This window comes from Myripristis murdjan, chromosome 14, assembly GCF_902150065.1.
Source record: "Myripristis murdjan chromosome 14, fMyrMur1.1, whole genome shotgun sequence".
NCBI lineage: Eukaryota > Metazoa > Chordata > Actinopteri > Holocentriformes > Holocentridae > Myripristis > Myripristis murdjan.
The window spans coordinates 28,551,903-28,579,893 of NC_043993.1; the positions used below are offsets into that span (position 1 = coordinate 28,551,903).

General features: G+C 43.2%; 1 protein-coding gene across 2 annotated transcripts in view; it reads right to left on the bottom strand.

The window, feature by feature from the left end:
• Positions 1 to 536: 536 nt before the first annotated feature.
• The window catches only part of robo3 (roundabout, axon guidance receptor, homolog 3 (Drosophila)), a 92,303-nt gene continuing 64,848 nt past the window's right edge, over positions 537 to 27,991 (bottom strand). Inside the window, exons 11-28 of one of the 2 annotated variants that reach the window (XM_030069512.1) lie at positions 23,762 to 23,843; positions 22,368 to 22,536; positions 19,443 to 19,609; positions 19,152 to 19,273; positions 18,315 to 18,531; positions 17,497 to 17,621; positions 16,640 to 16,823; positions 15,502 to 15,741; positions 14,818 to 14,857; positions 14,529 to 14,668; positions 13,236 to 13,514; positions 9,775 to 9,922; positions 8,124 to 8,342; positions 7,300 to 7,496; positions 6,994 to 7,101; positions 5,630 to 5,797; positions 4,620 to 4,762; positions 537 to 1,387 (exon numbers count right to left, since the gene is read on the bottom strand). In XM_030069512.1, coding sequence (XP_029925372.1) covers positions 1,376 to 1,387; positions 4,620 to 4,762; positions 5,630 to 5,797; positions 6,994 to 7,101; positions 7,300 to 7,496; positions 8,124 to 8,342; positions 9,775 to 9,922; positions 13,236 to 13,514; positions 14,529 to 14,668; positions 14,818 to 14,857; positions 15,502 to 15,741; positions 16,640 to 16,823; positions 17,497 to 17,621; positions 18,315 to 18,531; positions 19,152 to 19,273; positions 19,443 to 19,609; positions 22,368 to 22,536; positions 23,762 to 23,843 — 2,760 coding nt within the window. In that variant the 3' untranslated portion in view covers positions 537 to 1,375. Of the gene's footprint in view, positions 1,388 to 4,619; positions 4,763 to 5,629; positions 5,798 to 6,993; positions 7,102 to 7,299; positions 7,500 to 8,123; positions 8,343 to 9,774; positions 9,923 to 13,235; positions 13,515 to 14,528; positions 14,669 to 14,817; positions 14,858 to 15,501; positions 15,742 to 16,639; positions 16,824 to 17,496; positions 17,622 to 18,314; positions 18,532 to 19,151; positions 19,274 to 19,442; positions 19,610 to 22,367; positions 22,537 to 23,761; positions 23,844 to 27,991 lie in introns of both variants that reach the window. The other variant, XM_030069511.1, reaches the window with a different exon arrangement.

Here is a 27,991-nt window from a genome sequence, read left to right on the forward strand (position 1 = left end):
TGCGTACAGCACTCACCCAGGTGGAATGCACTGTGAAGTTGGAGGTAGAATGAGGCATTAAGAGAGAAAGAAGCAAACATAAGTTCAGCTAAGCCGCTTTTTTTTTCTTTTTTTTTTTTTTTAATTTACGTCCACCTGGAGAAAATAGTAAGTGGTTTGAGGCTTAAGAAGTGTAGACTTTGAAAGTACTATAAGTTTGTTTCAGGAATTTTCTGTCAGTTTCTGTAAACATGGATGCACCCAGTCTGTTTCCAACCGAGGTTCACTTTTGTGCAGTTCACCTTGCATTCATTTCTTTTGCTGTGTTATACAGTTTGCTTTACCAAGGAGCAACAGAAAATTAAACACTTTTTAAACATACTCTTAAACATGGTATAATAGTATAGATTAGATTAAATTATTATTATAGTTGGTGTTTGGGTGTCTAAGTAGGTGGCAACCTGTTGCAAATAAATGAGCACAGGGTTTACATAGTTCAGCAAATGTATTTTATTGTACTTTTACAAAACAACAAGAGTACAAAAAAGTTAGTCCACAGAAGTTTTTTTGTTTTTTTGTTTTTGGAAAGAGAATATGCAAATTTTATCGCGCATTTGCAGCAAACACTCCCTCGAATTAACAAGGGGCGAGGATAGGAAGGAAGGAGCGGGGTTACAATCAAACTTTTATAAAGCCTGTCAGTCTGCTGGCACACCACGACATTTCTCGGCAGGAAAACAAACAAACGAACAAACAAACAAAAACAAATAGAAAAGAATGACATTCTTAGCGGACTACATATGGGTGCAGGGGTCCCAACGGGGGGAAGCGCTCATGCCGAGGCGTCCGTCCAGGAGCGACAATCCGCTCTGTTTTGGCTTTTCTGACCGTCCCTCTCGACCAACAAACACACTTTGTGCTTCATATTTTCTGTTGTTTTGCCATTACAACAAGAGTGCAACAGTAGTTAATGCTTCTCCAAAAGTATACATTTTGACCAAAGGAAAAAAAAAAAACAAGTTGGCACATTCAAGAAGACATGAGCTTTTCATAATAACAGACCTTTTTTTTTTTTTTTTTTTTTTTACATGTGTGTATTTTTTTATCGTCATAAATACAATATACATCTCTTTCCCTGTATCCAGAGCCCACAAAAGAACAGTACAGAGATAAGTATTTACAAATAAGGAAGAGGGTGAACTCGATAGCTCATAAATAATCATAGTAATACCAAAACACAAGATGAGAAGTCCATTGTTCTTTCACAGCAATGAAACAAGAGTCCGGTGTCTTGAACATTTTCTCTCCTTTTTTTTTCAGCTCATTGTGTCTGTGATGGAAAGACGATGGAGGCATCAAAGGTACACTGAGAGATAACGGTGAACCACTGGTGTCCTTATCTCATCTCCTGAAAACACAGAAACAACCACATCTCAACAAACGTTTAAACATAAAAGATTAAAATTAGACAACGGACAACAGCTGAAGGGAATTATTGAGCAAGAACACACACGAGTGCTTGATTACGATAAATCAAGGCAGAAGTCAGCTCTGTGTTCAGGGCCGTAAACGTCTGGGTAGAAAGATTTCAGCCAAGCACGCTTAATCTAGACCAAGGACAACAGGAGTGTGTACCTGTCAGCCGGAAATAATTTAACCTTTACTCTTCTGGGGAAGTTTTTTCCTTTTGCTCTTTCAGCACTGCAATGCACCAAATTTCTACATCAACAACTGGGACACAAGTGGGAAATGAATGCCTTGCTCAAGGGCACATGGATAGCAACTGGGCAGACAGCATTACTAACTTTAACTATTCTTCCAGGGATTCAAACTCCATATCTTCTGAAATTAAGCGCACTTCTTTAAAAATCTGCCCACTAAGGGTTTGTACTATATTGGGACGGTAGGACGGCTGTCGGGGAGACATCTCAAGTGCAAATAAGAATTTTAAATGGAATTAACATCTAAGCTGGGGACAGACTGCAGTAATTTTAGGCTGATTCTGGGCTAATGTGACATAAAAGGTCTGAGCAATTTTGGGGTGATAGCAAGATACTGTGTGAGTGTTCAAGACTTTAATCTTTCGGCTCTTGATCCACTTGGGATCATCACCATTAATTCAAACGTCCTTAATTTTTACGACTAAAGGCTGAAATAATGTTGATGTCCTCCTTTGATCTGAGCTGCTACACTCAAATCTGAGAGGAGAGTCTGACTAAGAGCTGGGCACCAGAGGAAAACCAAAACACAGTGGCAGGAAAATGTTTCATGTTAGTTTGAGATGGTACTGCAGTGTGAGAGTTTGCATTTCTGCAGGACTGAGGTGACTGCATGACGTACGAACTGGGGTAGTGTGTGTTCCCAGAATCAACTGGTTATCAAGTGCATGTTCCCTAAATCCAGCTGGTTATCAAGTGTGTGTTCCCTAAATTCAACTGGTCTAAAATGTTGTGTTCCCTAATCCAGCTGGTCAACAAGTGTGTGTTTCCTAAAACTGACTGGTCATCAAGTATGTGTTCCCTAAACTAACTGTCATGAAGTGTGTATTCCCTAAATCAAACTGGTCAACAAGTGTGTGTTCCCTAAAACTAACTGGTCATTGAATGAGTGCTCCCTAAATTCAACTGGTGTAAAATGTTGTGTTCCCTAATCCAGCTGGTCAACAAGTGTGTGTTCCCTAAAACTGACTGGTCATCAAGTGTGTGTTCCCTAAAACTAACTGATCATCGAGTGTGTGCTCCCTAAACCCAAGTGGTCATCAAGAGTGTGTTCCCTAAATCCAACTGGTCTTAAACGTTGTGTTCCCTAAATCCAACCAGACATCAATTGTGTGTTCCCTAAATCAAAATGGTTGTCAAGTGTGTGTTCCCTAAAACTAAGTGTTAATCAAGTGTGTGTTCCCTAAAAAGAACTGGTCATCCAGTGTGTGTTCCCTAAAACTAAGCGGTAATCAAGTGTGTGATCCCTCAGTCCAACTAGTGGTCATTTGTGTACTCCATAAATCCAACTGATCCTAAAGTCTGTGTTTTCAAGAAAGAACAAAAATTCATGCCAGTTCAGAACCAGACATTAAGTGTGTGACGCACATCTTTTCATAGTCTTGGTGTATTGGTGTATTGTGTCTCCAGTCTAAGACCAGAGGTGGTCACATGAGTGAGAGACCAGAGGAAAACTGACCAACTCTGTAAAATGGGAGATAATGGTCAGTAAACACCACAGGAAGAGGGGTAACCCAATCCAGCCTTCCGGTGGAGACACCCACAAATTTATTGGAGGAGGCTGCTCTTTCATGTCCCCAGTGAGATGTGAAAAAGGGCACTAGGGTCACTTAGGGTCAGTTAAGGAGGGTGAGGTGTTCCTTACTGCTCCACAGGGGGTGACCTCGAGAGCACGGGAGACAAGCGAGCTTGTGTGTGCGTGTGCGTTAAGGCTTAGAGAAAAGAGCAATTGTGTGCGTGTCACTTTTACAAGTTGCTTTGCCACATTCCCATGTTGGATGTGTTTTCAGGTCAAAGTGGACTGACCTGTGACAGGGCCATCCTTTCTCTTTCTCCCCACAGATCTTTATGGCGAAGCCTCAAGTTATGTCATTAAACTTACAAGCTACAGTGTTGAACATCAAAGCCATTACAGTGTCCTTTTCACTTATCCCATACCACTGTATGGCATTTAAATTCACCATTTTGTTATGCTTATGTTGCCTGACTTAATGTGACATAATTTTCCGGGAAAAAAAGACCAAAAAAAAAAAACAGTTGTGTGAGTGCTTTATGTTCCTCATCTACAGAACTTATTCCAGATGGGAAACACTATTTTAACAACTCGAGTGTGACGTAGCTCTTACAGTAACTGTTGTGGAACTTCACATTTTTCAAGTTTTTCTGCAACCATCACACCAGAATAAATCCTTGTATCCTTATTGCACTCAGCAAAATGAGTGACTTTGTTGTGTTTCTGGTTCTGGTAAAGCCTTTCCACAGCTTTCTAACCATCATTTTGGACCAGCCTGCTGTACTGTTACTCCTAGTGTACCTACAGTTACACTGGGGCATGTCATGTCAACTGCAGTGTTTGTGGCTGTTGCTTCGTTAGCAGGCAAACCCGCAGAGCTTTCTGTTCAACTGGCACAGCTTGTTCTGCCACAAAAGACGCAGCCAACTCCTAAAAGGGGAGCCTGCAGGGGGTGCACTTAAAAGAGCGCTCACACAGCTAAGTGTGCCCTCAGAAGTGCACTCCAGAGGGAGAAAAAGCAGTGGGTGTGCGCGCACAACATTGTTTCTTACTGTAAAGCCTATACTGAGTAGACGGTAATGGCAGATCTGTATCTGGGTGTCTGTGAGAGCGTTGGTTTGTGTGGTTTACAAGGGAATGTGGAATCTTTGTGTATGAGCCGGCACACACAAACTTATGTGTGTTTTATGGAGCGGAAGAAATGATATGTAGATAATACTAAATTACATGAACCTCTCAATGGAAGGAAAGGCTGCTTTACCACAAGTCTGTGTTCCCACGCTCGTAAATATCTACTAGTATCAATTATTTAAACCATTTGAGGTCAAAAGAGACAATTTCCCATCCATAAAACCATACTGAAATTACGAATCATTAGCGTCAATTAGCCCATGGGTGCTATATCCCACCTCATTGTGTTTCCTGGCCGCGTTGAGGCCTCGGGAGCCCGTGGAGCCTCTGGAAGAGGAGCTTCCTGTGGTAGAGCAATTACTGGACATCTGATTCCTGGAGAGGTAACCAGCCTTTCCACCGTACGGCATTAACTCCTCATCTGGTGACAGAAGGAAAGAGGAAGATGGGCTTAATATTGATGCCAGCACAGCATTCTTTTGGGGGTGTGGGGGACAGTTGGTTTGATTAAACTGAGAGAAGTGAGAAACTGAATGCTAATTTGGCCAGATGTACCAACTGTAAAAATGCTATTTTAAAGCTGCCCCTTCAGGCGAGACTTTTATGTAAAAATATACCCGTCTTATCAGCCTAAATCATCAAGTGGAGCTACAACACAGCGTCTCTGCCCCATAAACGAGACAATGTAGATTATTTGTCCAAATTAAATCCTGGTGTTGGGTAGGGTGTAGTCAAGTCATCTCCAATGACAGGAACTGATGAATGGAAACTACAAAACTCTCCTAAACAGCAGTGAGCAAGTGTTGTGTCAAAAGAAAGCTGGATTGTTAAAGCTTTTCACTGTTCAGAAGAAGAAATTCAGTTTACTGACATCACATTGAATGATTTATCCACAAACTAATTCACACGTTTACTTCTTGCCACCATTTGAAGTTGCATTGAACGGTTTTAAAGTGCATGTCTGCCGCAGTCCAGCTCTTCAGATGGTGGAAAAGTGATTTGGATTGTTACTATCAATCTCTTCTGTCGTGTTAAACAAGGCAACAAAATGGGATTAAGTCACAGTGGCCAGTGTAGTAGAGGGGGATGATAAACTCAGGATAAATGCAGAATGTGGTACCCTCGAACAGCATAGCAATTTTAATGAATTTCTGTTTCTGGGCTGTTGTTTCATCTTAATTCCCATTTCACGAGGCACAATCACCTTCCACGCTAAATTTGATTCTGCTAACCCTAAACCACATTATGACTGAATTACGACGCCGTGAGAACAGAAGCTTCATCTTACTGTCGGTCTGTCTCGGTCCTGAGCCCTTCCTTTGGTGGCTGCAGCTGCTGGGTTCCCTCTTCTCCAGGGAGGACAGAGCTCCGCCTGCCACGTGGCCGGCCTCCATGCACCCTGCGGGGCCCTGCAACCTGTCCTCCTCTGGGGGCGGCTCGGGAGGCGGGGGGAGGTCTAAACAGACGGAAGTGGATAAAACAGCAATGAAAAATCAAACCCAGAGCCTGTACTGAAGACTGTGAATAATATGTGCTGCCTGAGTCCAGAGAGTAAACACGAGAGAGCTGAGCACTGGAGGCAGAGGAAGTCAGATGAAAGGAAAAATGTGCATTTACAGATAAACGGCGAACAGAAGAGGTGAGCAAAGTGGTTCGCTAAAGGTTACCGCTGCTGCCCAGACAGTGGTCGGTTTGAGAGGTTGTGCGTGCGCCTGAAGCCTGAGAACCCATCCAAACTTGGACTCCTTACAAGACACACTCACACTTCATTTGCTTTTTTGTTGACTGTTACTGTCTCCTTCATCGGGTGCATTTAGACTATTTTTAGTCTCAGGATTCTTTTAGATAATAAGCACATATGGCTTTGAAGAGGAGCGAAAGCATTTTGTAGTCTGTTTTCCCGTGCATAATGAACCCAAGAGACCAGTTATGGCATTGGCTTCTTTTACAAAACACGGATATATTCAAATTAAAAGTGACTTTTCGACTTCAGCGTTACTCCTTGTTGATGTTATGGATTTTCTCGGTGTGATTCATGCGCAGTCGCATCCTGTTTAATTAGATTCAAGGTTACTCAGTGCGCCGCAACTTTTGATGATTATCACTTCCAATCTGTTTCTGAGATGACTATCTGCTACACATATGTGTGGGAAAAAAAAAAACAGAAGCTGCATGCTAAAATTACAACTGAGTGCCAGGCATTCAGGTGGGAACACTGGCTTTACATCTTACCTTTGCACATAAGAGCTATAGATATCTGTATCTAAGTCACAATGCGTTTTTCTGAAGATCTGCTCCAATTCCAAACCACCTCTTGGATTTTCATACATTTAGCACATGAACAATTGTATTTGACAGCAGCTCATAACTGTGGTAATTATTTTCTCTAAATCGTGCTGTATAACATTCAGGCCTCTGAATACATTTGACAAGTTCACAATGTCTCACCTCGATCATGTGGAAGTATGCCTCTCACTTTAATGGTAACGTCTTTCCTTTATGTTTGATAGCACTCATTAAAATACTTCTTGTTATGGGTATGTGACTGAATCAATGTCGGTGATTATAAATAGGGCTGATTTTGTGAAAGTGAACGGAGGAATGCCGCTAACCCCGACCTTGAGGTGTAGAGCGGCATTTCAGTATACTCACCTCCTTGCATGTCTCTTCTGTATGCCGCACTCTTAGTCGCCTTTTTTTTCACTCGTGATTTTTGGCTGGGAGGAGTGTACGCGTCTGCTGGGGAGGGACGACCGTGCACTATATGAGGGGTGGGAAATAATGCTGTCAGAAACTATATTCCTGAGTAGAAACATGAAATGAACACGAGTGTTTGCTGCTTCCATGCCTAAACAAGATTTATATCACAAACGAAAATCAGTCCAACTCTGGTGTGGATGCATGCATACGGGGTCGCCTACTCAGTCATATTTATTTGCGAATGAACACAAACTGTACCAGGTGTAGCAGAGCTGATGCCGTCTTCATTCAGAGCTGCCCCCTGGCTGAGGAGGCAGCGATGGGCAGGACTTTGGCACTGCAGTGTGCCAACCTCCGATGAGCCATGATGCTGCTGGCCGGAGAGGTTGGGGTTGGACTGGGTGAGAGGTGGGCTAGGCGCCTGGGGAACTGGCACTGGACCGCAGGGTAACCTTCTGCTACGGGAAATAACAACAAACATGTTACTGGAGAGAAAATATGAAGTGAAACTGATGCTTCATAGGCGAGTTGTACAGATTGTACAGATTGTGTACAGTCCCACGGCAGATTTGTGGAAGTGGAGGTTCTTTCTGAAGACTAAGAAGACGGAGGAGGATGTGCGAGAATTTACACCCAGGGTGTGAAGATTCATAGATACAGGAGTAAAAGGCACATCCTCAAGGTAACATAGCTTCCACTTTATTTTATTAAATAAATATTGCTAAGAAAAGAACAGACAAGCACTGTGAACTGTGCTGAATTTTACAGGGAGGAAGCGTACACCTTCACTCAATGATCTGAATTTCCAATAGAGCGACCACCGGGGCGTGATTAAAAATAAAATCCTTGCTTCCCTCAGCTGAGCAACACAGAGCAGGTGGTGATAAGTTTGTCTAATCCCTGGGGGACAAAAAAACATGTAGGTCAAGAATAAAATGACCTCTCTTATGGTCTTGTCCCTCTCCAAGCATGAGTTTACTTTAATGTTCAAGGTGAAAAGGTTAGGGTTACGGTCATGGTCAGTGTTATTTGCTGCTGGCTTTAAGGTGCGAGTCCATGTCATGCCCGGTCTGGAGCCGTACCGTGACAGCTGCTGCCCGTCCAGTTGGTTGAGGCGGGGCAGGTCATGGGGGGCTCTGGTCTCCTCGTGGGGTGACGGGGTGAGCGTGGCAGTAGACTGGTGGCTATAGGAGGTGGTCGGGGAAGAGGCGGCCGCCCTGTGGGAAGGACACGGTCCATCCTCCGAGCCCTCCATGAGGTAGGTCCTCTCCGGGAGGGGAGGGCACCACTCCTCGTCCGAACTGCGACGACAAAGAAAAACAGACTTTAAAGCACAGAAACTTGGATGTTGGGTGATCTTACAGCGAGAGTAATCTAAAATATTGAATTTTTTATGAATATGTTTTTTTTTAATGTGAGAATCTGAAGTTCTTTCTATGCAGAGAGGCTTGTCAGTTGTTTCCTCCTGACTCAAATGAGCAGTTTAAGGTTACTTCACATGTAACAACCCACATTGCATGTAATGGGGAGCTGAATCAATCAGGACACGACCTCAGTTTTTATTCCTCCCGCTCTCCCATCTGATTGACTCTGCAACTGCAACTGACCTCCTGTGCGAGCATGAGCGTACTTCAACAAACAAAAGTAAAATAACTTGTTATCTCATTACCATGGCATGCCAAGAATTATATCAGAAGACAAGAAGAGGCGTGGGCTTGCAAATATGCTTCTGTCTAAATATGGAGCCTTAGCTGGTTAGCAGTGATGGTCTTTCTCATATGAACAAGCTTCCAAAATGTACGTTTTAGCATGTGAGCCCTACAGTACTGTTAGTTAGGAAAACAGGAAATTTGCGATCATATTGTTGCAGCACTAGTGCCAACGAACAAGGGATTTTTTCCATTTTGCTGCACAGTTGGTTGGTCTTACCAGAGTCATGACTATAAGGTTACTCTACTAAGCTCTGTTGGACTAAGGGTAGAAAATGCAGCCCCTGAAACTGTTTCATTACAGTTAATGACTTTCAGGAACTCTTAAATCTTGGCGGACGATGAAGATAGTACTTGAGAATAATACTAAATCATAAAATCCCTTTAAAGTGAATTTGCTGGATAACTGTATGTGGTGTAGGTACTGTAGAGTGACTGCCCCATGACCACAAGGTCACAGTTTTGATGGCCTTAACAGTCATGGGTCCTGTCCCAGCAGCCCTGAGTAAGCAACTCATATTAGGTTGCTTCAGATTAGCAGGTCAGCAAAATATGTAAAACATGTGGTTGGATCTCGACTGTATATTGGTGAAGGCAGCTCACTTGCTCACTGATCCTTTAAATCCAACACTGTTGGTCATAAGGCTACTCAAAGATTAATGCTGTTCTTTTGGGCTTAGCTGGAGTCCGAGGGCTTTGCCATTGGCAAAACTATAGGAGGCAAAGCTCCCACTTAGGTGGACGTGCTGATGTAAGAGAAATAGTGAATGATCGTTTTGTTCTGAGGGCCAAGAGAGCGCCTGCTGAAGAGGAGCACAGCTAATTGTGTTTTAAGGGTTGGGAAAACAGCTAAATCACTAAAGCAATTGACCAAGGCCGAGGTAATTGAGTTGTCAGAGCCAGAGGCACAAGACGCATGTTGGGCTCAACAGTTAATGTGCCTGTTAGAGGTGATGGTCAGTCTAAATAATGGTGAGGCATGATAATGTGAATTTGTAAAGCCATACGTGTGAGAGTGACTCACCCTATGTCCATGTCCTCGTGCTCTGGCGGCTGCTCGTCCGGCTCACACTGTTCCAGCTCTCCAGAGGACGGAGGCGGGGGCAAGGCCTCCGTCCAGCTCAGCGACGGCGTCTTCACAGCCTTACCCATCGCTTTCTGCTTGGGTTTACCTAGACAAAACACAGAGACACACAACGGTTTCACTTTGTTGAAAATCAAAGCTCACACGCTGTTTTCTATGTTAAGACTTAATCAGGTTTTTTTTTTTTTTTAACCTTCCTTACGGGCCATGTTAGGCACAGCACTAAAATACACTATATTACCAAAAGTATTCGCTCACCCATTCAAATCATTGAATTCAGGTGTTCCAGTCACTTCCATGGCCATAGGTGTATAAAATCAAGCACCTAGGCATGCAGACTACTTCTACAAACATTTGTGAAAGAATGGGTCGCTCTCAGGAGCTCAGTGAATCCCAGCGTGGTGCTGTAATAGTAATGTAATAGGATGCCACCTGTGCAATAAGTCCAGTCATGAAATTTCCTCACTACTAAATATTCCACAGTCAACTGTTAGTGGTGCTATAACAAAGTGGAAGAGATTGGGAATGACAGCAACTCAGCCACAAAGTGGTAGGCCATGTAAAGTGACGGAGAGGGGTCAGCGGATGCTGAAGCGCATAGTGCAAAGAGGTCGCCGACTTTCTGCACAGTCAATTGCTACAGAGCTACAAACTTCATGTGACCTTCAGATTAGCCCAAGTACAGTACGCAGAGAGCTTAATGGAATGGGTTTCCATGGCCGAGCAGCTGCAGCCAAGCCACACATCACCAAGTGCAATGCAAAGCGTCGGATGCAATGGTGTAAAGCACGCCGCCACTGGCCTCTAGAGCAGTGGAGACGCGTTCTCTGGAGTGATGAATCACGCTTTTCCATCTGGCAATCTGATGGACGAGTCTGGGTTTGGAGGTTGCCAGGAGAACGGTACATTTCAGACTGCATTGTGCCGACTGTGAAATTTGGTGGAGGAGGAATTATGGTGTGGGGTTGTTTTTCAGGAGCTGGGCTTGGCCCCTTAGTTCCAGTGAAAGGAACTTTGAATGCTTCAGGATACCAAAACATTTTGGACAATTCCATGCTCCCAACCTTGTGGGAACAGTTTGGAGCGGGCCCCTTCCTCTTCCAACATGACTGTGCACCAGTGCACAAAGCAAGGTCCATAAAGACATGGATGACAGAGTCTGGTGTGGATGAACTTGACTGGCCTGCACAGAGTCCTGACCTGAACCCGATAGAACACCTTTGGGATGAATTAGAGCGGAGACTGAGAGCCAGGCCTTCTCGACCAACATCAGTGTGTGACCTCACCAATGCGCTTTTGGAAGAATGGTCAAAAATTCCTATAAACACTCTCCTCAACCTTGTGGACAGTCTTCCCAGAAGAGTTGAAGCTGTAATAGCTGCAAAAGGTGGACCGACATCATATTGAACTCTATGGGTTAGGAATGGGATGGCACTTCAGTTCATAGTATGAGTAAAGGCAGGTGAGCGAATACTTTTGGTAATATAGTGTAGATGAATGTAGGAAGAAGTCGGTCATGGCTGCTGTTGCTATAAGAGTGCCAATACCCTTCTTGTATGCCAAAATACTGGTTTAGAGAAATAAATACCGGCTCAATTCATATGAGAAAACAAAAACTAGAATAAATAATAAGGAACTGTTCTCAGGTGAAAAAAAGGTGCTAAGTGTGCTGAATGTGTAGCTCTGCTGTCTCATAATGCCAGATTCCCTTTTTCATGGTCTGACAGAAATAATGCACTGAGAGGGAGTGCTGGATAATTTCTGAGCAAACAATTTCACTTGCAATAAAAGGTAAATAATGCACAGATAAAATTGTGTGATAGTGTTGTAAAAATGCTACATAAGAGGTTAGGCACAATTTGCATTTCCCTCCGTTCACTTCTACTACAGAAAAAAACCCTGTTGTGATTGGAGGAAACCCCTTTGACTAATGTATACCAAACTGGACAAATCGTGAGGGAAAATAACATACACTTCAAAAGGAAAATAAATCAATAAACAACTTCAACTTCAATCTCCGTCCATATTTACAATTAGTCTAGTCATCATACTGATCATTTCAGGGGCACTTCTAGAGACTGCCTTAAAACATTGGGCAATAATTTTAAAGCACTTGCTGGTGGAAGGAGAATGATTTCTGACATGTCAGGATTGCTCTTCCTCTTGTGCTGACAGACAGAACAAGGTTTTCATCAACGTAAGTGGATGATGAACACAGATAAGTATGAAAAAATGCATCCTCCCTATCTTACATGGATCAGGGACATAGGAAGGAAAGAGCTGACGGAAAACCAAAATACTGTTTAGTCTTGAGGACTCTGATAATAAAGTTAAAACCACAATTATACTCATGATTATATATTTCCACATGGTGGCACAGGTTCTGCTCTCCGGGCCGCTCCCCACGTGAATCCAAGCAGCGTGCTTAAGATTCAACAGGGAGTGCACTCAAACCACTCAGGGGTAAACAGATCAGGACCCAGCAGACACATATCGCCGAGATGTGGAATTTACATAATTTCAAGAGACAAGCCAACAAAAACATGGCAAACATGGCAAGTACATTTGATTAATGAGGAACCACAACAGAAGGCGACGGCGGTGCATCACATCAGCTGAAAATCAGCTGATGTGATGCTGACTGTCACATCAGATTGCCCGACTTAAGTGTCCTGTTTAAATAAAATAATAATAATAATAAAAGCTTCATTATGAGTCTCTGTATGTGCAGGAGGTGGCAAAGGCCAACCCCCTACATGATTTGTACTATACATTCAATATTAACCAAAACAAGCACACAGTTTGCATAGTATGATGTTATGGTGGGGTAAAAATTCATTCATTTTTGGAAAATGAACTGAATCAGACAGTTACTGACATTCCAGTCTGAGAAAAAGTGATGCAGGCAGCAGCTGCAGACGCCTGAGCACATCAACGTGTTCTTGGTGCTTCATTCACACGGGTTTTCAAGCTAGGTACAGATTGTCATATTAATAACTAATAAACAGCTAAATGTTTGCTGAGATAGCACCGCACCCTTCTGCAGAGGACTTTTACTCTCAAGAACACTTTAGGAATCTACAAAATCAGCTTTATCAAAAAGTGTTTTCAGATCCATTTGGTCCTTTACTCTGATTTGACAGTTTGTTATTTAAAAAAAGACCAGAAGGTTGAGAATTAAGATGCATATGACCCAATACTCTAACAAAAAAAAAAAAAAAAAAAAAAAAACTTTGAAGAATGCTCCTTTTTCTGTGAGTTGTGCTGGGTGCTCTGAGGGCTCTAAGCATGCTAATCTCTCAGCGCTGTTGGGAATGTACAAGCATGTCCTTTCTATTTCAAATAAAGACAAAAAGAGGCCAAACAGGGGTTACTGGTGGGCACACAGCTTGACTCCTCACCGTTGCAGCGGTCCGGCTGGGCGTACTGCGCTCCAGAGGGTCCTGGCTGGGTGATCCAGTGTGTGTCCTCCTGCTGGTCACTGCTGTGGGCCGGTGCCTGTGTCTGGCTGGTAAAAGGCATGATGGAGGTGGATGCATAGGGTGTGGTGGTGTGCTGGGAGTAACTAAAACTGTGCAGGTCCTCACTGGTGGGGTCAATGGTGCTGTAGATGGGACCCTCGGTGGAGCCGCCCATGCTGTACTTCTCCGTCTGACTCAGGTAGTTGGAGATACCAGCTTCTGGAAAGGGACGGAGGCAGTGGGAGGTGATATTGTGAAGAGCTGCTTTTAGCTCTGTCTCATCGGAATAAATGTTTCTGTTACTTTTAGCAGACAAGCTGTATCTGAAAAAAGTCCTGGGGGAGTGAAGGTTATCAGTGACATCCATTCATTTCTGAAATACGTGGGTCATGAAATTTCACACGACATACACTACTCACAAAAAGTTAGGGATATTCGGCTTTCGGGTGAAATTTCAGGATGAACCTAAAATGCATTATAACCTTTACAGGTGAACTTAATGTGACCTTCTGGAAACTTTTGAATGCACACGTCCAACTGTTCAATGTTTCAGTACTTTTTGCACAAGTTGCTGTTCTCTAACAAGGAGCTTAACGGCAAAATTCACATCAGGTGTTTGATGCTCCAGCTCATCGAGGTCGCATCATTAGGGAACGGCTGCTGGAGACTGGGGTACCTCAGATGGAGTGGCCTGCACTTTCTCAGACCTGAATCCCATAGAAAACCTATGGGATCAGCTGAGTCGCCGTGTAGAGGCTCGGAGCTCTGTACCCCAGAACCTCAATGTCCTGAGGGCTGCCCTTCAAGAAGAGTGGGATGCCATGCCTCAGCAGACAATAAGTCGACTTGTGAACAGCATGAGACGTCGTTGTCAAGCTGTAATTGATGCTCAAGGCCACATGACAAGATATTGACACTGACATTTTTTGTTGTGGTATACCCACCACTGTTGTTGGCTTTTGTTTCAAGGAATTGTTTGAGATGAGGAAATCACCAGTGTATGCTTCTACTTAAATGCCCTACTTTCATGATATAATATCACTGTAGCGTGAACATTTTACATTTTCTGTAAATTTCACCCAAAAGCCAAATATCCCTAACTTTTTGTGAGTAGTGTATTAATGACCAAGTGATTTTTTAATTAAGCAAGTACGAAAAAAATATCTCTGCAACAGCTAGAGTATAGCTGAGAAGCAATTTCCCATGTAAGAGAGGCTGTATGCATTGTCCTACCATTGTAGTATCTATCAGCCGTGTCGTGTTTGGAGGTGCAGCAGTTGACAGCCTCTTTACTGCTGTGGACCAGGTTGGTTGTGGGCCAGGAGTCTGCCAACCATGGGTAGTTGCCCATATTGCCTCCCAGCACGCCAGGTCTACAGAGAAAATTTGGCATTACTTGCAGACAAGGTGAGGTGGAAGCTGTTTTTTTTGTTTCAGAGGATATTAAGTGCACAGCTGAGGCTGAATGTGAAGAAGAGGAGTACATTGCACATGGAAGAATATCAGCGTGGGGTGTATTTACCTTCCATTGAGTCCCGCTGCCTCTCCGTGTGGGAAACCAACTGCAGAAGACAGAGAGAAAGCGATGAGGAGGGGTATACTGCAGGAAAACTGACTCATGCATGTCACACTTCTGTGGCCTACTTAGCTTTCCTTTTTTGGGGAAGGCATTCAAGTATTCTTGCTTACAGGCACATACAACATCAAATACAATTTCAAGGATAATTCCCTTTTTTGTTCAATCTAGACTACGCTTCTATTATCTGGAATCAGGTCTTCTTAATTCCCATGGAAAATGTTTTCATTTTCTCCTCACTGGAAGCAGTCCACAAGGTTTGACGTGGTCACCCCGCGCTCCAGAGCCAAGATTCCCACAATCAAGTGACAGCCATTTAAAACATTTTTGGTCACTCTTTTTTTTGCCTTAATGATCACTTGAGTGAAGAGACTTAATCTTCGACCCTAAGTATGAGTGGTATTATGAGACACAGAAGAAGTGGATGAGTGCTCAAGACAAGAACTAAACCTAGAAATGAAAAGAAAGTGCTGTAATAGCTTTCTTCAGGGTTGCATGCATATTAAATAGCAGTGGAAAGCCTGGCACTACAATCTTAGCACTCCTTCTAGTGCTTTGCAAGACTGACAGTGAAAGACCTTTGGGCGAATGACTAAATATCCTTCACTCTCACAATGACTCCTTCTGTACCTGCTGGTGTGTAAGCGAAGGAGGCCGTGTAGTGGCTCAGCTCCTTCCTCTTCTTGCGGCGGCAGTAGATCCAGACGCTGAAGCCCATGAGGATGACCCAGCAGGCGCCGCCGATGCCCGCGATGAACGCCGGCTGTTTGACCACGTCGGTAATCTGTTCGGCCAGACTCACGCTGCTCTCCTCGCCGCCGCCGCCGTCGCCGCCGCCGCCTGGCATGGCAGGTTGTTCAGCTGGCAGCTCTTTGGGGAAGGGAGGGGGAGGGGAGAGAGGGCAAAGCGGGACAAGAGTGAAGGAATGAAGAGCGGAGCGTTTTGTGTTCATGTTGGGATTAAAGGTTGTTATGGATGTTGTTATGGATGTTCCCTTCCCCGTGTATCGCATGTATCTGTTCTTCCTTCTGTCCTCATGGCGTGTGCTGAATTTTGCATTTTGTTTTTAACTTTTCTTCTTTAAGTGCCTTTCAGCACTTAAAAAGCACTATACAAATAAAATGTATTATTATTATCTCTAAGGGAGGACTGATAACATCCATTTTTTAAGCCATTCTCCTCAGGTTATTTCCAACTGCATGCTTTTACTGTTGGGCTTTGTGATCGGGCTACTTTAAATGAAAGGTCATTTACAGGAGGAATGCTAAACTACAGGTATCAGTTATATCATCAGGTATCAGTTGGTTACATAATTACACCCTTGAGAGTTCAATTCATTTCACATTTTGCATTGGTAACATACAGTATGATGAGTGATAGAGCCATAAAACAGTGGTTTAATTTCTTTCTTTTTTTTTTTTTTTTTTTAGATAGATAGATAGATAGATACTTTATTCATCCTGAAGGAAATTCACAGTTTTCAGCAGTATCCACAGAGTACAAGATTAAGTAAATAAAAAATAAAAAATAATAAAAAAATAAAGAATAATAAAAAATAAAGAATAATAAAAAGTAAAGAATAGTAAAAAATAAAGAATATAAAAAATAAAGAATAAAAGATGACACTCGAGATCTAAAGTTCTAAGTACCCAATGTGCAAAAAACAATGTGCAAAAAAAACAAATAAACCAGTGTGCATCGATGTATACAATTTTTTGTTTCAGCCCTAAAGAAAAATGTTCTTCAGCATTTCGGACGCTGTACTCACTGATGAGGACGGACACCGGTTGACTGCGCGTGCCGACCCCGGCGCCGGTCACCGCCGCCACCTCCACCTGGTAGAGGACTCCGGGCATCAGGCCTTTCAGCACCGTGGACAGCACCGCGCCGTCCACGGTCTTGTTGATGTGGTAGCGTGTCTGGCTGTCATTGGCGCTGCCCACGCACCAAACCTGTGTGTGGACGCACAGAGCGGCGGTCAGATTTTGTTATGCATCTCCCATCGCTCTCTGTGATGCTCTGAGGGATTCAAAACAAAGCTCTCAGATACGCTGCTGTGCTACTTAAGCGTGAGCGTATTTGCGTTTTTGTCCGCTGATGAAACAGTTATCACGCTGTGATTGTACATCTGCACAAAAACACATCAAAGCAGAGCCGAGGCTTCTGCAGAGATGTGTCCCGCCTCTGCCGGCTTAAAACTTTTAAAAGGCTTTATCCCTGCATCTGTACTAAATATACAAAATATTGAGGACATCTTCCCTCCGCTGAGTTGCAGCCACCTCTGCATAAGCCACATCACAATTCTCTCAAAGCTTAAAAATCCTTATCTTACCTCTCAGCTTCTACATCTACATCTACATCTCCTTTGCGGCTGGTATACATTCAACAAGGGGAATCGATGCCGGCTAATATAATTTACCTGAATTCATGTCATCAGTGGACTTCATCAAAATAAGTAGATAAATACCCCTAATATTTTATGTTTTTTCTATTTGTGAGTATTACAGCAGGTTTGGTGCTGCCTCTGTTGTTTTTTTAACACGCTTTTGTGAAAAACACATTTAGTTTCCTTGTTTGTGAAATGTGCTGTACAGAAACATCTTGACTTGACACAGGTTTGTTTACCTTGTATTCCTGGATGATCCCGTTCTGCATCTCGCTAGGTGGAGGCTCCCACGAGACACTGATGCTTGAACTGTTGCTTAGCTTCATCGTAGCGACTGTTACACCTCGGGGAGGGGCACTTGGGACTTTACCAGATGGGAGAGACCGTGCCAGAAATGTCAGCAACATACTCACCACGCAAACACAGCACACTGAATGGCATAATTGTAACAATACTGATACTGATAACAAAGTTAGAAAGCACTTTATACATGTGTGGAAAAAATGCAAAACAAACCGGCACCAAAAAATGACAGCAAAGGCAAAAACAAGAAGTAAAGAAACAGAAAGAAAAGAAGAATGAGGTCAAAAAAGTTCAAGGAAATATATTAAAAAACAGAGTTTTAAGAAGAGATTTTAAAAAAATAATATCTGCAGCCTAAGCTCTTTGGGTAGGTTGATCCAAACTCTGGGAGCCCTGAAGCCAAAGAACTGACTACCATCAAATTTTTAATCTAGACTTTGGAACAGCCAATATAGACCAGCTCCAGGAGTTTTAAAGCACAGCGACTTGAAGATGAATGTACTGAGAACAGGGATCAATACAAATGAAACAAAATTGAAGGTGATATACTTTAGTTTTAAGAATGAACCCCTAAAGGAGATGACATAAATGAAATACATTATTTAGATTAATGAGGGGCCATGATTGTATCCCCACAGACACAAAGGAAACTAAAGAGCCTATCCAGATGTTTTCTCTCTATCCCTCTAAATGATCTTCCAAAACAATCCCCACCCCTGACACATTCACCATCTCCAAGAATGTACAGCCTCACCTTCCTCTGGCGTTCGCACCACCAACATGCGGCTGTCTTTGCCCTGGAACTCATCAAAGTAGGGCCGGATTTTGATCTCGTACTCGGTTCCTTTGAGCAGGTTGGTGAGGACGGCGCTGCGCTCGGAGGGCGAGTTGAGGTCCTGGAGGAGCCACGTTCCCCCGCTGGGTCGGTAAAGGAGACGGTAGCCCTGGATGTACTGGGACTGACGATCAACCTTGATGGATTGAAGGAGACATCGGGGGGGGGAAACATGAGAAAAGGAAGGGCAAAGGAGAGATGGAGCATATGAAATGGGAAGAGATAGACAGGGAGACGAGGATATTGACGCAGAACGAAAAGACGGCAGGGAAAAAGAGGGACGAGGCGTGTCATGCAAATCAGCGGGATAGAAGATGGAATGGAGCTGAAAGCGAACAAAAAGGTGCTTTTGTCTTGGCTTCGGCTTGGTAATAACACCATCTGCGGGAGTAGGTGCGAGACATGATATATAAATAGAGAACGCAAGCTATAAAATGGCACTGGTGGCAGAGGTTTCCAGTCCGTGCTCTTGAACCTTCTAGGAAGATGGTGACGGGGAATGCAAATGAATAACACTTTCCCCTTTCTATAAAAAAACTACTAATATGCCCTTGAGCAATGCACTTAACCACCAACTGCCCCAGGGGAGCTGCTCAGTGGCAAACAGTTGAAATCTGTGGCTACACTCAGCAGCTCCCTGGACTGAATGTGTGTAAGCGAGTGAATGTGAATCTAGGGGAAAAAAAAAAAAAAAAATCACAGTCCTCACTCAGCATTCCCTATGTAAATAAATGTTTTAAAAGAGGAGATACTCACAGTCCAAGATACTTGTATGGAGGCTGTGGTTAGCATGACAGGCTCTTGAAGCTGGACGGCCACTTCTCCCAGCTCCCTCTGCACTTGTCTGTGGTCCACGCCCTGCCCGGTAGGACTCACATCTAACGGAAACACAGATATTCACTTTATCTCAGAGCACTGCTGCTAAAGCATCAGCGTGCGCTGCGGTGTATTTTCAAGGGCGCTGATGCTTTTTAAGGAAGGGCTTTAGACAGGAATCCGGTTGCATTTGGCGTGAGAAGGGTACAGGCATGGGGATCGGGTGCTCACCTTGAGTCCTGACGGGCTCGGATATAGGGCTCGGGTCGCTCAGGCCGTAGGCGTTGACAGCTCGGACTATGAAGAGGTAGATGGTGTTGGGGAAAAGGCCGGTGATCGTGTGCGTCTCCATCTTGACCAAATCGGCGACAGTCTGCCATGTGCTGCCCGCTGATTGGCTAAAGAGGTAGAAGATAAGATCGTTACCATAAGGCCAGACAAAAAAAAAAACTCTGGGTTCCGGTTCCCGACCGAGTGTCCCATTTAACACCCGAGTCAGGTTATTTTATTGGCCTCTGTGTAAAAATAAAATTAAAAAATAAAATAAAGGCACTATGCGACCGAGTGTGACCTTGTTGGCATTGGTCAAAAGTTAAACAGGGCTTTTATTTTGATGTATGTTGCACCCTCATTTGTGATGTTCTCGCGTAACTTCGGAAAATAACTTCATGGAATCACGCGCCACCGACAGCACTGGCTGGAATGGACTTCCGCACGGTGTGTGTGATTTGTCCTCGCAAACCACTGTGGATTTGCAAGTGCAGCAGTCAAACATGACGGGGGATCCGTCATGTTTGCCCCCACCGTGGAGCTTGGCTCTATAGTGGTGGGCGTGATGGGTGTATTCGACTTCAGGTACCTAGCGCTGCGATGCGAGCCAGAGACACCTCCCTCTGCTAGTAATAACGCTGCTCTGTCCGTTAAAAAGGTGGTAACTTATGCAAATACTGAATTAATTATATTTAAAAAGCAACCCATGCATCGCTTCCGAAAATAAAAAAAAAAAGAATAAAATAAAATAAATCCCCCCTACCCATCCTTAAAATGTTAAATAAAATAAAAAATAAAATAAAATAAATTCCCTAGCTATTCATGCCCTTAAATGACAAGGAACCGGAACCCAAAGTATTTTTTTGTTTGGCCTAATCAGAATTTTAGTTTCTGGTCACACTTCACTAGAAGTTGCATTCGCAGGTCTGATATTACATTGTTATTACATGTGACATGATTGTTAAGTGTCATTTGGTTAATTATGTCACTTTCCCTGCAGAATCAAGTTGAAACTGCCTTCACTAATGTCAAGTGGTCTTGACAAGGCAAATGTTAACGAGTTATGTCACATCTCCTGCAAAGCGAAGTAAAAATTAATGTCAACTGTCTCTTAATGCTCATGACAGCTATCATGTCACGGCTAAGAACGCGTCTTCAAATAAAGCGGCGCGTGCTATTAAAAAACTTTGGAAACGTTTTGAACTGACAGGTATCGGCTCGTGCCTTTGCTCTATATTTACACAGGTTTCCAGTGTTTGTGCAGGCCACCGTGTCAGCATCTATTCAGTGTTCAAATGTTTGCCGCGATGTGATCTTTGCGATGTATTAATAATGTATCTGATGTAATTATTCATGTGACAGTTGTCCTTTCTGTCACGGAGAAAAAAAAAAAAAGACAACAAACCAAAAGCCTGTGCGCCTTTACAAGTTTTCATATTGCGATGCACATTAAGGTGCTGTGTTCAAGCGTGCTTTGCAATGCTGATTTGATGCGCCGCTACACAATTAACCGATGGTTGAAAGATCTCTAGGCAATAGCGGCGTCTATTTTTGGCTTCTTCTAATATTTCTTACCGCAGTGCATTGCAACCAACTCTGGTAAACAATAGCAGATGTGAGCAAAGTTCGCCAGTTCAGAGAAGTTTGTGCTCGCGAGAAGATCTCTTGGAAATAATACAATTTGCTGTCTTGATGAATAATGTAATTAAGCTTGTAAAAATGCACAGCTGCCAACAGGAAATGAGGGCACGTTCTTGGCCTTGTGGTGCTCCCCCAGACGCATTATCCTGCAACCCCGTTTCCTCTTTCTCCCTCCTCTCCCGGCTTCTCTGTGAATTTATTGTCACCTTGGTTGAGTAGCAGTCACATAAGCTTCTCCGACCATTTGTTTGGTGCTTTTAGATTTTCCCCCAGGGCAGAGGGGGTGGGTTGTGAAAAACTGACTTTACGGCCGACCTGCGCAATTAAACCAAAGAGGAAAACGACGCCGCGGCTCATGAATACTCATCTCTTGCATGTGCTGGCGGCCCTCCCCCAGTGCGAAATTCAAGGTAACTTTGTGGAGGGGGAAATACTGGGAGGGATTTCATAGCCTCACACGCCCATATACATTTCACACACACACACACCAAGGCGGTTGCATTAATATAAAAGAAAATTAATGCACACACAGGCCATCCTCAACCCTTTCTCTTCCCTGCTCTCCTCCAAACAATCCTCGGTACCTCAGGCAAGGAAACATTACTGCAAATATCCCATCGGTCCCTTCCAGCTGCTTTATATAGAATCAGTTTGCTTTACTCAGAAGAGTCCTACCACTGCCAAGGGCCAAGGTGTCTGTGTGTGTGTGTGTGTGTGTGTGTGTGTGTGTGTGTGTGTGTGTGTGTTTAGAGGGCGGGGGAGGGTAAGAAGGCTGGATCTGATTAAGCATTACCGGTGCTTCCCTCTGTATCACACCGGAAGGACACATTTCCCCCCTGTAACATTGCCTATCTTCATTTGGAGCCCTGTGTCCTCCTTCCTCATCCTCCCTTCCTTCCGTCCACTCACCCTAACACTGGTCATTACATTAAAAACTGAATCACAGCCAGTTATCACATCCACATAATGGGAGGTTCATAAAAAAAAAAAAAGTCTGTAAAAACCTGCATGGAAAGTTCATTTTGTTTGCGCTTTTTCTTCATCTGAATTATTCAGTAATGCCTTTTGTGAATAAATTCTTCATTTAAATGCTGAGCCATCCCTGAAAAAAAAACTTCATAAGTCTGGCTTTTGGTGAGGTGTGTGTGTGTGTGTGTGTGTGTTTGCACTTGTCTACAGAGATCATGAATCAATTTTGGAGTTTTATTATCTCTGTGTGTGTATAACCCTGTTCATTCTGGTCACCTGAAGGCCTCGATGATGTAGGAAGTGACAGCAGCTCCTCCCTCGTGGGCGTTGGGTTGCCAGGTCAGAGTGACACTGTTTTTGGACACGTCCGTGACGATGGGTTTGTGCGGCGGACCCGGCAACTGGAAGGGCTCCATGGCCTGAGAAAGCGATGAGTCCGCACTCTCTGAAGGGAGCGGAAAAAAAGAAAACAGAGAGAAAAAAGGAGACGGAGGAGGGAAAGGACAAATATAATAAGCGAGGGAGAAGACGGTGCAAATGTCATTGAACTTTAATGTCTGCCGTTTAGCATTATTGTTTCATTATGTCCTCTACGTTCTGCTGTTCATGTTGACTGAACTGTTGGATCATTGTTCCTGCGAGCTCAGTTCCTCAATTCTAACAGATTCCCACTGTTATCGGCCTTAAATTTTGTTTTCATGACAACTATTAGATTCTGATGGCCGCCACTAACCACTAATAGTCAAGTAACGACCTTTGGTTTGATTGCAAAAGCCTGTGGAGTCTTTATTTCCTCGTTTAACACCGTCTATGAGATCTCTACAGCTTGAAATATTTTTATATCCTAATCCCTAAAGGGTTACACAGAGAAAAAAAAAAAGAGGGCATAGCCTAAACATTACAAAGCATCAACAGCATGATTCCCTTGACAGACTACTTTTAGCTTCAGTGGTGGCTGACAGCGTCTCACGATTACACCTAAAATATGACAGCTTGACAACAAGACGGTGCAACCGCAGCACTGTTTTTTTTTTTTTTTTTTTTTTTTTTTTTTTAAGCTTTATTTATCCAGGGAGGGAGTCTTCAGATCATGCCTCATTTGTTTTTCCAGCAACATCCCGCCTCGCATTTATATAGATATACACATTCGAACTTGGAAGCTGCCCAGTAACAACCGCTGGAGCAATGGGAGGCTAAGTACCTTGATTAACCTCTGCTGCTTGTTTACTTTATGATATGAGCAATTAAATAGACTGGGAGAACACCGCCTTTTTACTGGGACTTTAACTTTATGACTTACTTGAGACTTTTTTGATATGTAATTGTAATTGTATCATTGATTTGATTAGGTTTTTCATCTACAGCTGCAGTTACTTGTGTGTAATCATAAAGACTTAAGCTTCCACAACCACAATAGTTTAGGTTACTTTACAGCTGTGATTCATGAGACAATATTTTGACGTTACGTGTAAAATGTGCAATGAAATAAATTGGCTCCTGAAACCACTGAGGCTAACAATACTACTAATAAATGCCATATCTACTAATTTACAATATCTTAGCTGTAATCATGCAGCCCTGCTTTCAGTGGGTTTTACTTTCATATTGAGAGAATTTACATGCCATGTTGTTGCATGCTGGCACTTTGCAGGTTTGTAGAGAGTATTTACCTTTGACTGTCAGCACTCCACTCCAACTGGTCTCTCCACTGGAGCTGGAAGCCAGGCAGGTGTAAACCCCAGAGTCCGTTTCCTGGCAACAACCAAGCACGTATCATTAGCCGTGGCGCACTTATGTGTGTGTTTGCACGAGTGTGACATGACGGCTTTTGCAGCTGTAATGTATCCATTACCGGTGGATGAAATTAAATGTTCCGCATTAGAGAGTGGTGTGTTTGCATTCAGCCTATTGAGTAAAGGGAAGTTGGCATAGCTGTTCATGGGCAGGAGTGAGACCATAATTCGCAGAGTGCTGACCAGGTGATTCTTACACATAGCGGACGACATTCACCTGGGAGCATGACTGGCATTTCACAATCACTTTACACTACACTGTGGCTCACGCTGCCTTCGATACAGTTAAATAATGCATGCAGGACACTATCGCTTTATATCTGCACCGGTATTCCATTACGAAAATCTTTTTGCACCGCTGCCTGATGGGGCAGAAAGATGGTCGTGTCCTGTCCATTCGACACTTTTCTCCAGGGCAACACATCCTCAAAATCTATCAGGTGGACTGCCATGAACTTCGGTGAGCACATCCATGCTCCCCAGAGGATGAACCCTGTCAACGTTGATGACCTCATGACCTTTCGTCTAGCACAACAAAATGTCACGTTTGCACATGAGATATCATTGGATTGGCATCATATCTGATAAATACATTCATACTCCCAAAAGAAAGATCCCTCAAGTTTGATGACCCTATATGTCAATATGTCAAATTTGATATCTCAGGTAAATCACTGGTAAAAACAAAACAAAATGCTATTCCAAGGGAAATTAAGCAAGCATTTTTGGCAATAGCGACAGAATTGCTGACATACTGATAAAGAGGATTTTATTTTTTTTCACAATGCCTTTGTTCATCCAGAACTTGTAAACATCTACACTGCATCAAATTCAGGCAAGGCTGCAGTATATTCAACCAGGTCTGCTTTGAATTTTTCATAACACAACTGCTCCTTTTAAGCATCAGTTACTTTAAACCGCATATGAATATTTACACTGTCATTAAGCACACCTCAACAAAAAATGCCTCAATTAACTGCTAATACATTGGTCATTTTGTACTTTTTTTTTTTTTTTTTTCAAATAAATGGTATTCTCTGTGGTCCTATTTGAAGAAACCCAAAGCCAAGCTGTTGGCTTTTATGTTCCTTGTCTGATTCCTGCATGGCAGAGTGGGAGAATTAAAGAAGGGATCAAAAGACAGAATTTTAATTAGCAGTCAGAGGTCTAGAAATGTCTGCGGCGCTGACTGAGTTTTCTACTCAACAGCTACTTAGCATTCTGGACGGGCCATGAGCAGATGTGATTAAGAGGTGTGTGATAAATGTGTGTATGTGCACATGTGAACACCGGCTATTAAATTTTTGGGGAGGCAAGCCAAAAGCTAGACGGGCTGTGAAATTACTTACAACAGTGGGAGATGCTGGAGGTCTCTACATGGGGGTTTCTTTCATAGAGGCAGCGGTGCTAACATCTTGCAGGAGCACTGCTACTAGGAGTCACATTTTCAGTTTCTCTCTGTTCACTGCTGCATTTTTTCTTTCCATTTTTCGTTCTTTCTTGCTCAAAATACACATTCGCATGTTTATGAATATTCGCGGGCTGTAGGGTATCTGCAGGTTTCAGAAAACCACATTTCTGACTGTGTCAGAACTTATTAATGGTGCCTGGGATTGAATTTAAATCCAATTTAAAAGCTGAAACAAAGACACAAAGCTGGCACAACCAGACTATTTCCAATTGAAGCTAATGAGAACTTCTGAAACTATAAATAGGCCATATAAGAAAACGGATGACAGGACATGAATTGATTAAAGACATTAAGCCCAACTGTGGTAAAGCAAATGTGATGAAAAAAAAATGTTTTGTACTACAAACCCTGCTCTGGACATGCAACATACAGAAAGCACAAGGAAAAAAATGAAAGCCCTTCAACTTAATTGAGGATATTTCAGTACTTAAAGAAAGTAAATGCAGATCATTTGTTCTTTTTTCCAGACTTTCCTAAACCCCACAGATACCCTAATGCAATATGTACAGGTTTAGTGGGCGTAAAGAGCCTGACTGTTTGCATTAAAATATTAATTGTACTTGTGATGGGTGACGTTTCTGTGAATAATCTTATTGCTACCACTGTGTGTGGTCTGTGTGTGTACAGGTGTGTGTAGGTGGTGGCTGTTTTTTTTTTTTTTTTTTTTTTTTTTTTTTTACGGCAATTTTAATTACTTTTCGTTTGTTTTGTTGCAAGAAAGTGCATCATTAGTCTTTGTTTCTTCCCTTTCTTTCATACACACAGCCCACCATTTACATGCACACCCAATCGCCTGCAAACACAATCAGCCTTCCATTCTTCACTTATTCCACAAACACAGCCCATATTACTCCTATTGAAAACCTTATACATTATGCAAAAGACGCGCACGGAAAACCTATCGTGACTAATGCCTCACTTAGCTGTGCGTGCTCAGCCATTCTCCTCTGCTGTATCTGTGGGCCAACTCATCAGTAACGCTGACAGAGGAATTACTCAAGCCTAAGTGGCTTGTCAGAGCGTCCTGCAGGACACAGGACAGGTGACTTTCTGTCCCGTACGACATCCCTCTTTCCTCCTCCGCTCTTTCTCTAGGCCCTGACCTTGAATTGACCTGAAGGCCAGCCAATGGTGCGTCTGTCGGAGGGGGTAAAAGCGGGTACACAGATGGTGACGTCTGATCGGTGGATGGGGAATCTGCATCAAGGGTGGTGGGAGTGGGGGGGTAAACAGCCGGACACCTGACTATTAATCAAGGCCGGCAGCTCTGGGCGCTGCGCTAAACAGATTGCTGAAAAATGGATGAGGCAAGGAGGAGGAGGGGGAGCAGGAGGGGAGGCAAGAGAGAGAGAGGTTCCAAACTTCAAGTGGTAATTTGTGAGCTTGTCTTTTTTTTTTTTTTTTTTTGATTTAGTGACATTTTGGGCGCTAAGCACCTGTGATGTTCTTGAACTATTCCACCAAGAAATCACTTGCTAATCAAACTTTGCCTCGATGATGCCTTGGCTTTTCTGTTGATGGAGTTCAAGTTTCTGCAGGCGGCACTCTTTTCTTTGTTCAGCCCTGCTGCAAACTAGCAAGGCCATCCAAACAAAACTCAAACAAACCAAACTCCATCTTACCAAGGCATGCAGTCTCACACTCAATCTTCAATCTTGCTTAAAACAAGTGGAAAAAGATACCAGTAGGAGGGAGATGTGAGATGAATGCAGTTTCATGATTTTTTTCTTGGAAACAGGTGTAAATGTTTAAACGAGGCAGACCAAGGCAGGTCCACCCACTGGTATCGAGAAAATGCTACTTAATTCGATAAAATTGATGAACACATCACATCCTGAGCAGCAGAGGAGTGGGAAAGAAGTACACGTGTTTAAAGCAGCGAATGTAAAATCCTTGATGAACTGGCTACGGTCGAGTAACTCTTGTTATATCAGGGTATCAGTGCCAGAGAGTAGCAGAATTTAATAGCCATCGCTATTTCTGTGATAATGCTGGTGATTATGCTTCAGCTTGGATTCAAAGTCTTTGATTCCTCCACGCGGCTAACTTTCCTTTGACTCTCCGTTCTGATGTTGCTAAATCAGGGTTTACCACAGCGAGCGTATTGACCTCCCTTTTGAAAAATCAAATGCATATCTCTCTTCTGCATTTTTGCCTCTCCAACGTTTTTCTGTTCAGTTCATCATTTTCCTCACTTGCTCCTTGCTTTGGTCCCCGCACATCAACCATTCAGCAGAGCGGTAACACACAACCATCTTATCTAACCCACACACACAGGCGCACGCTTTCCCTCTGTCCTGCTCTTCTTGGCGTTGCTAAGGGAAAGCGGTAGCATGGATCTGGCAGAGATCCCGGGGTAATGGCATCTCCTCATTGCCGGATAGGAAGAACAAACAGACCATCTGTCCGCCACCGGGGGCCCAGATGAAATCTACTTATTTAGACTGATTATTTGGGGGTTAAAGTACTTTATCAATGTTGGGCTCATTTCTTTCATGGTGCAAGAGGGAGAGTGCGCTTTGTTTTGTGTTTGATGCATTTCATGTTCTCTTTTGATTTAAAGGTTGCATAAAGGGAAGTTATGGGATTTTTGGAAGCATTTATCACAGTTTCAAATCCATCTTGGTGCATATAAA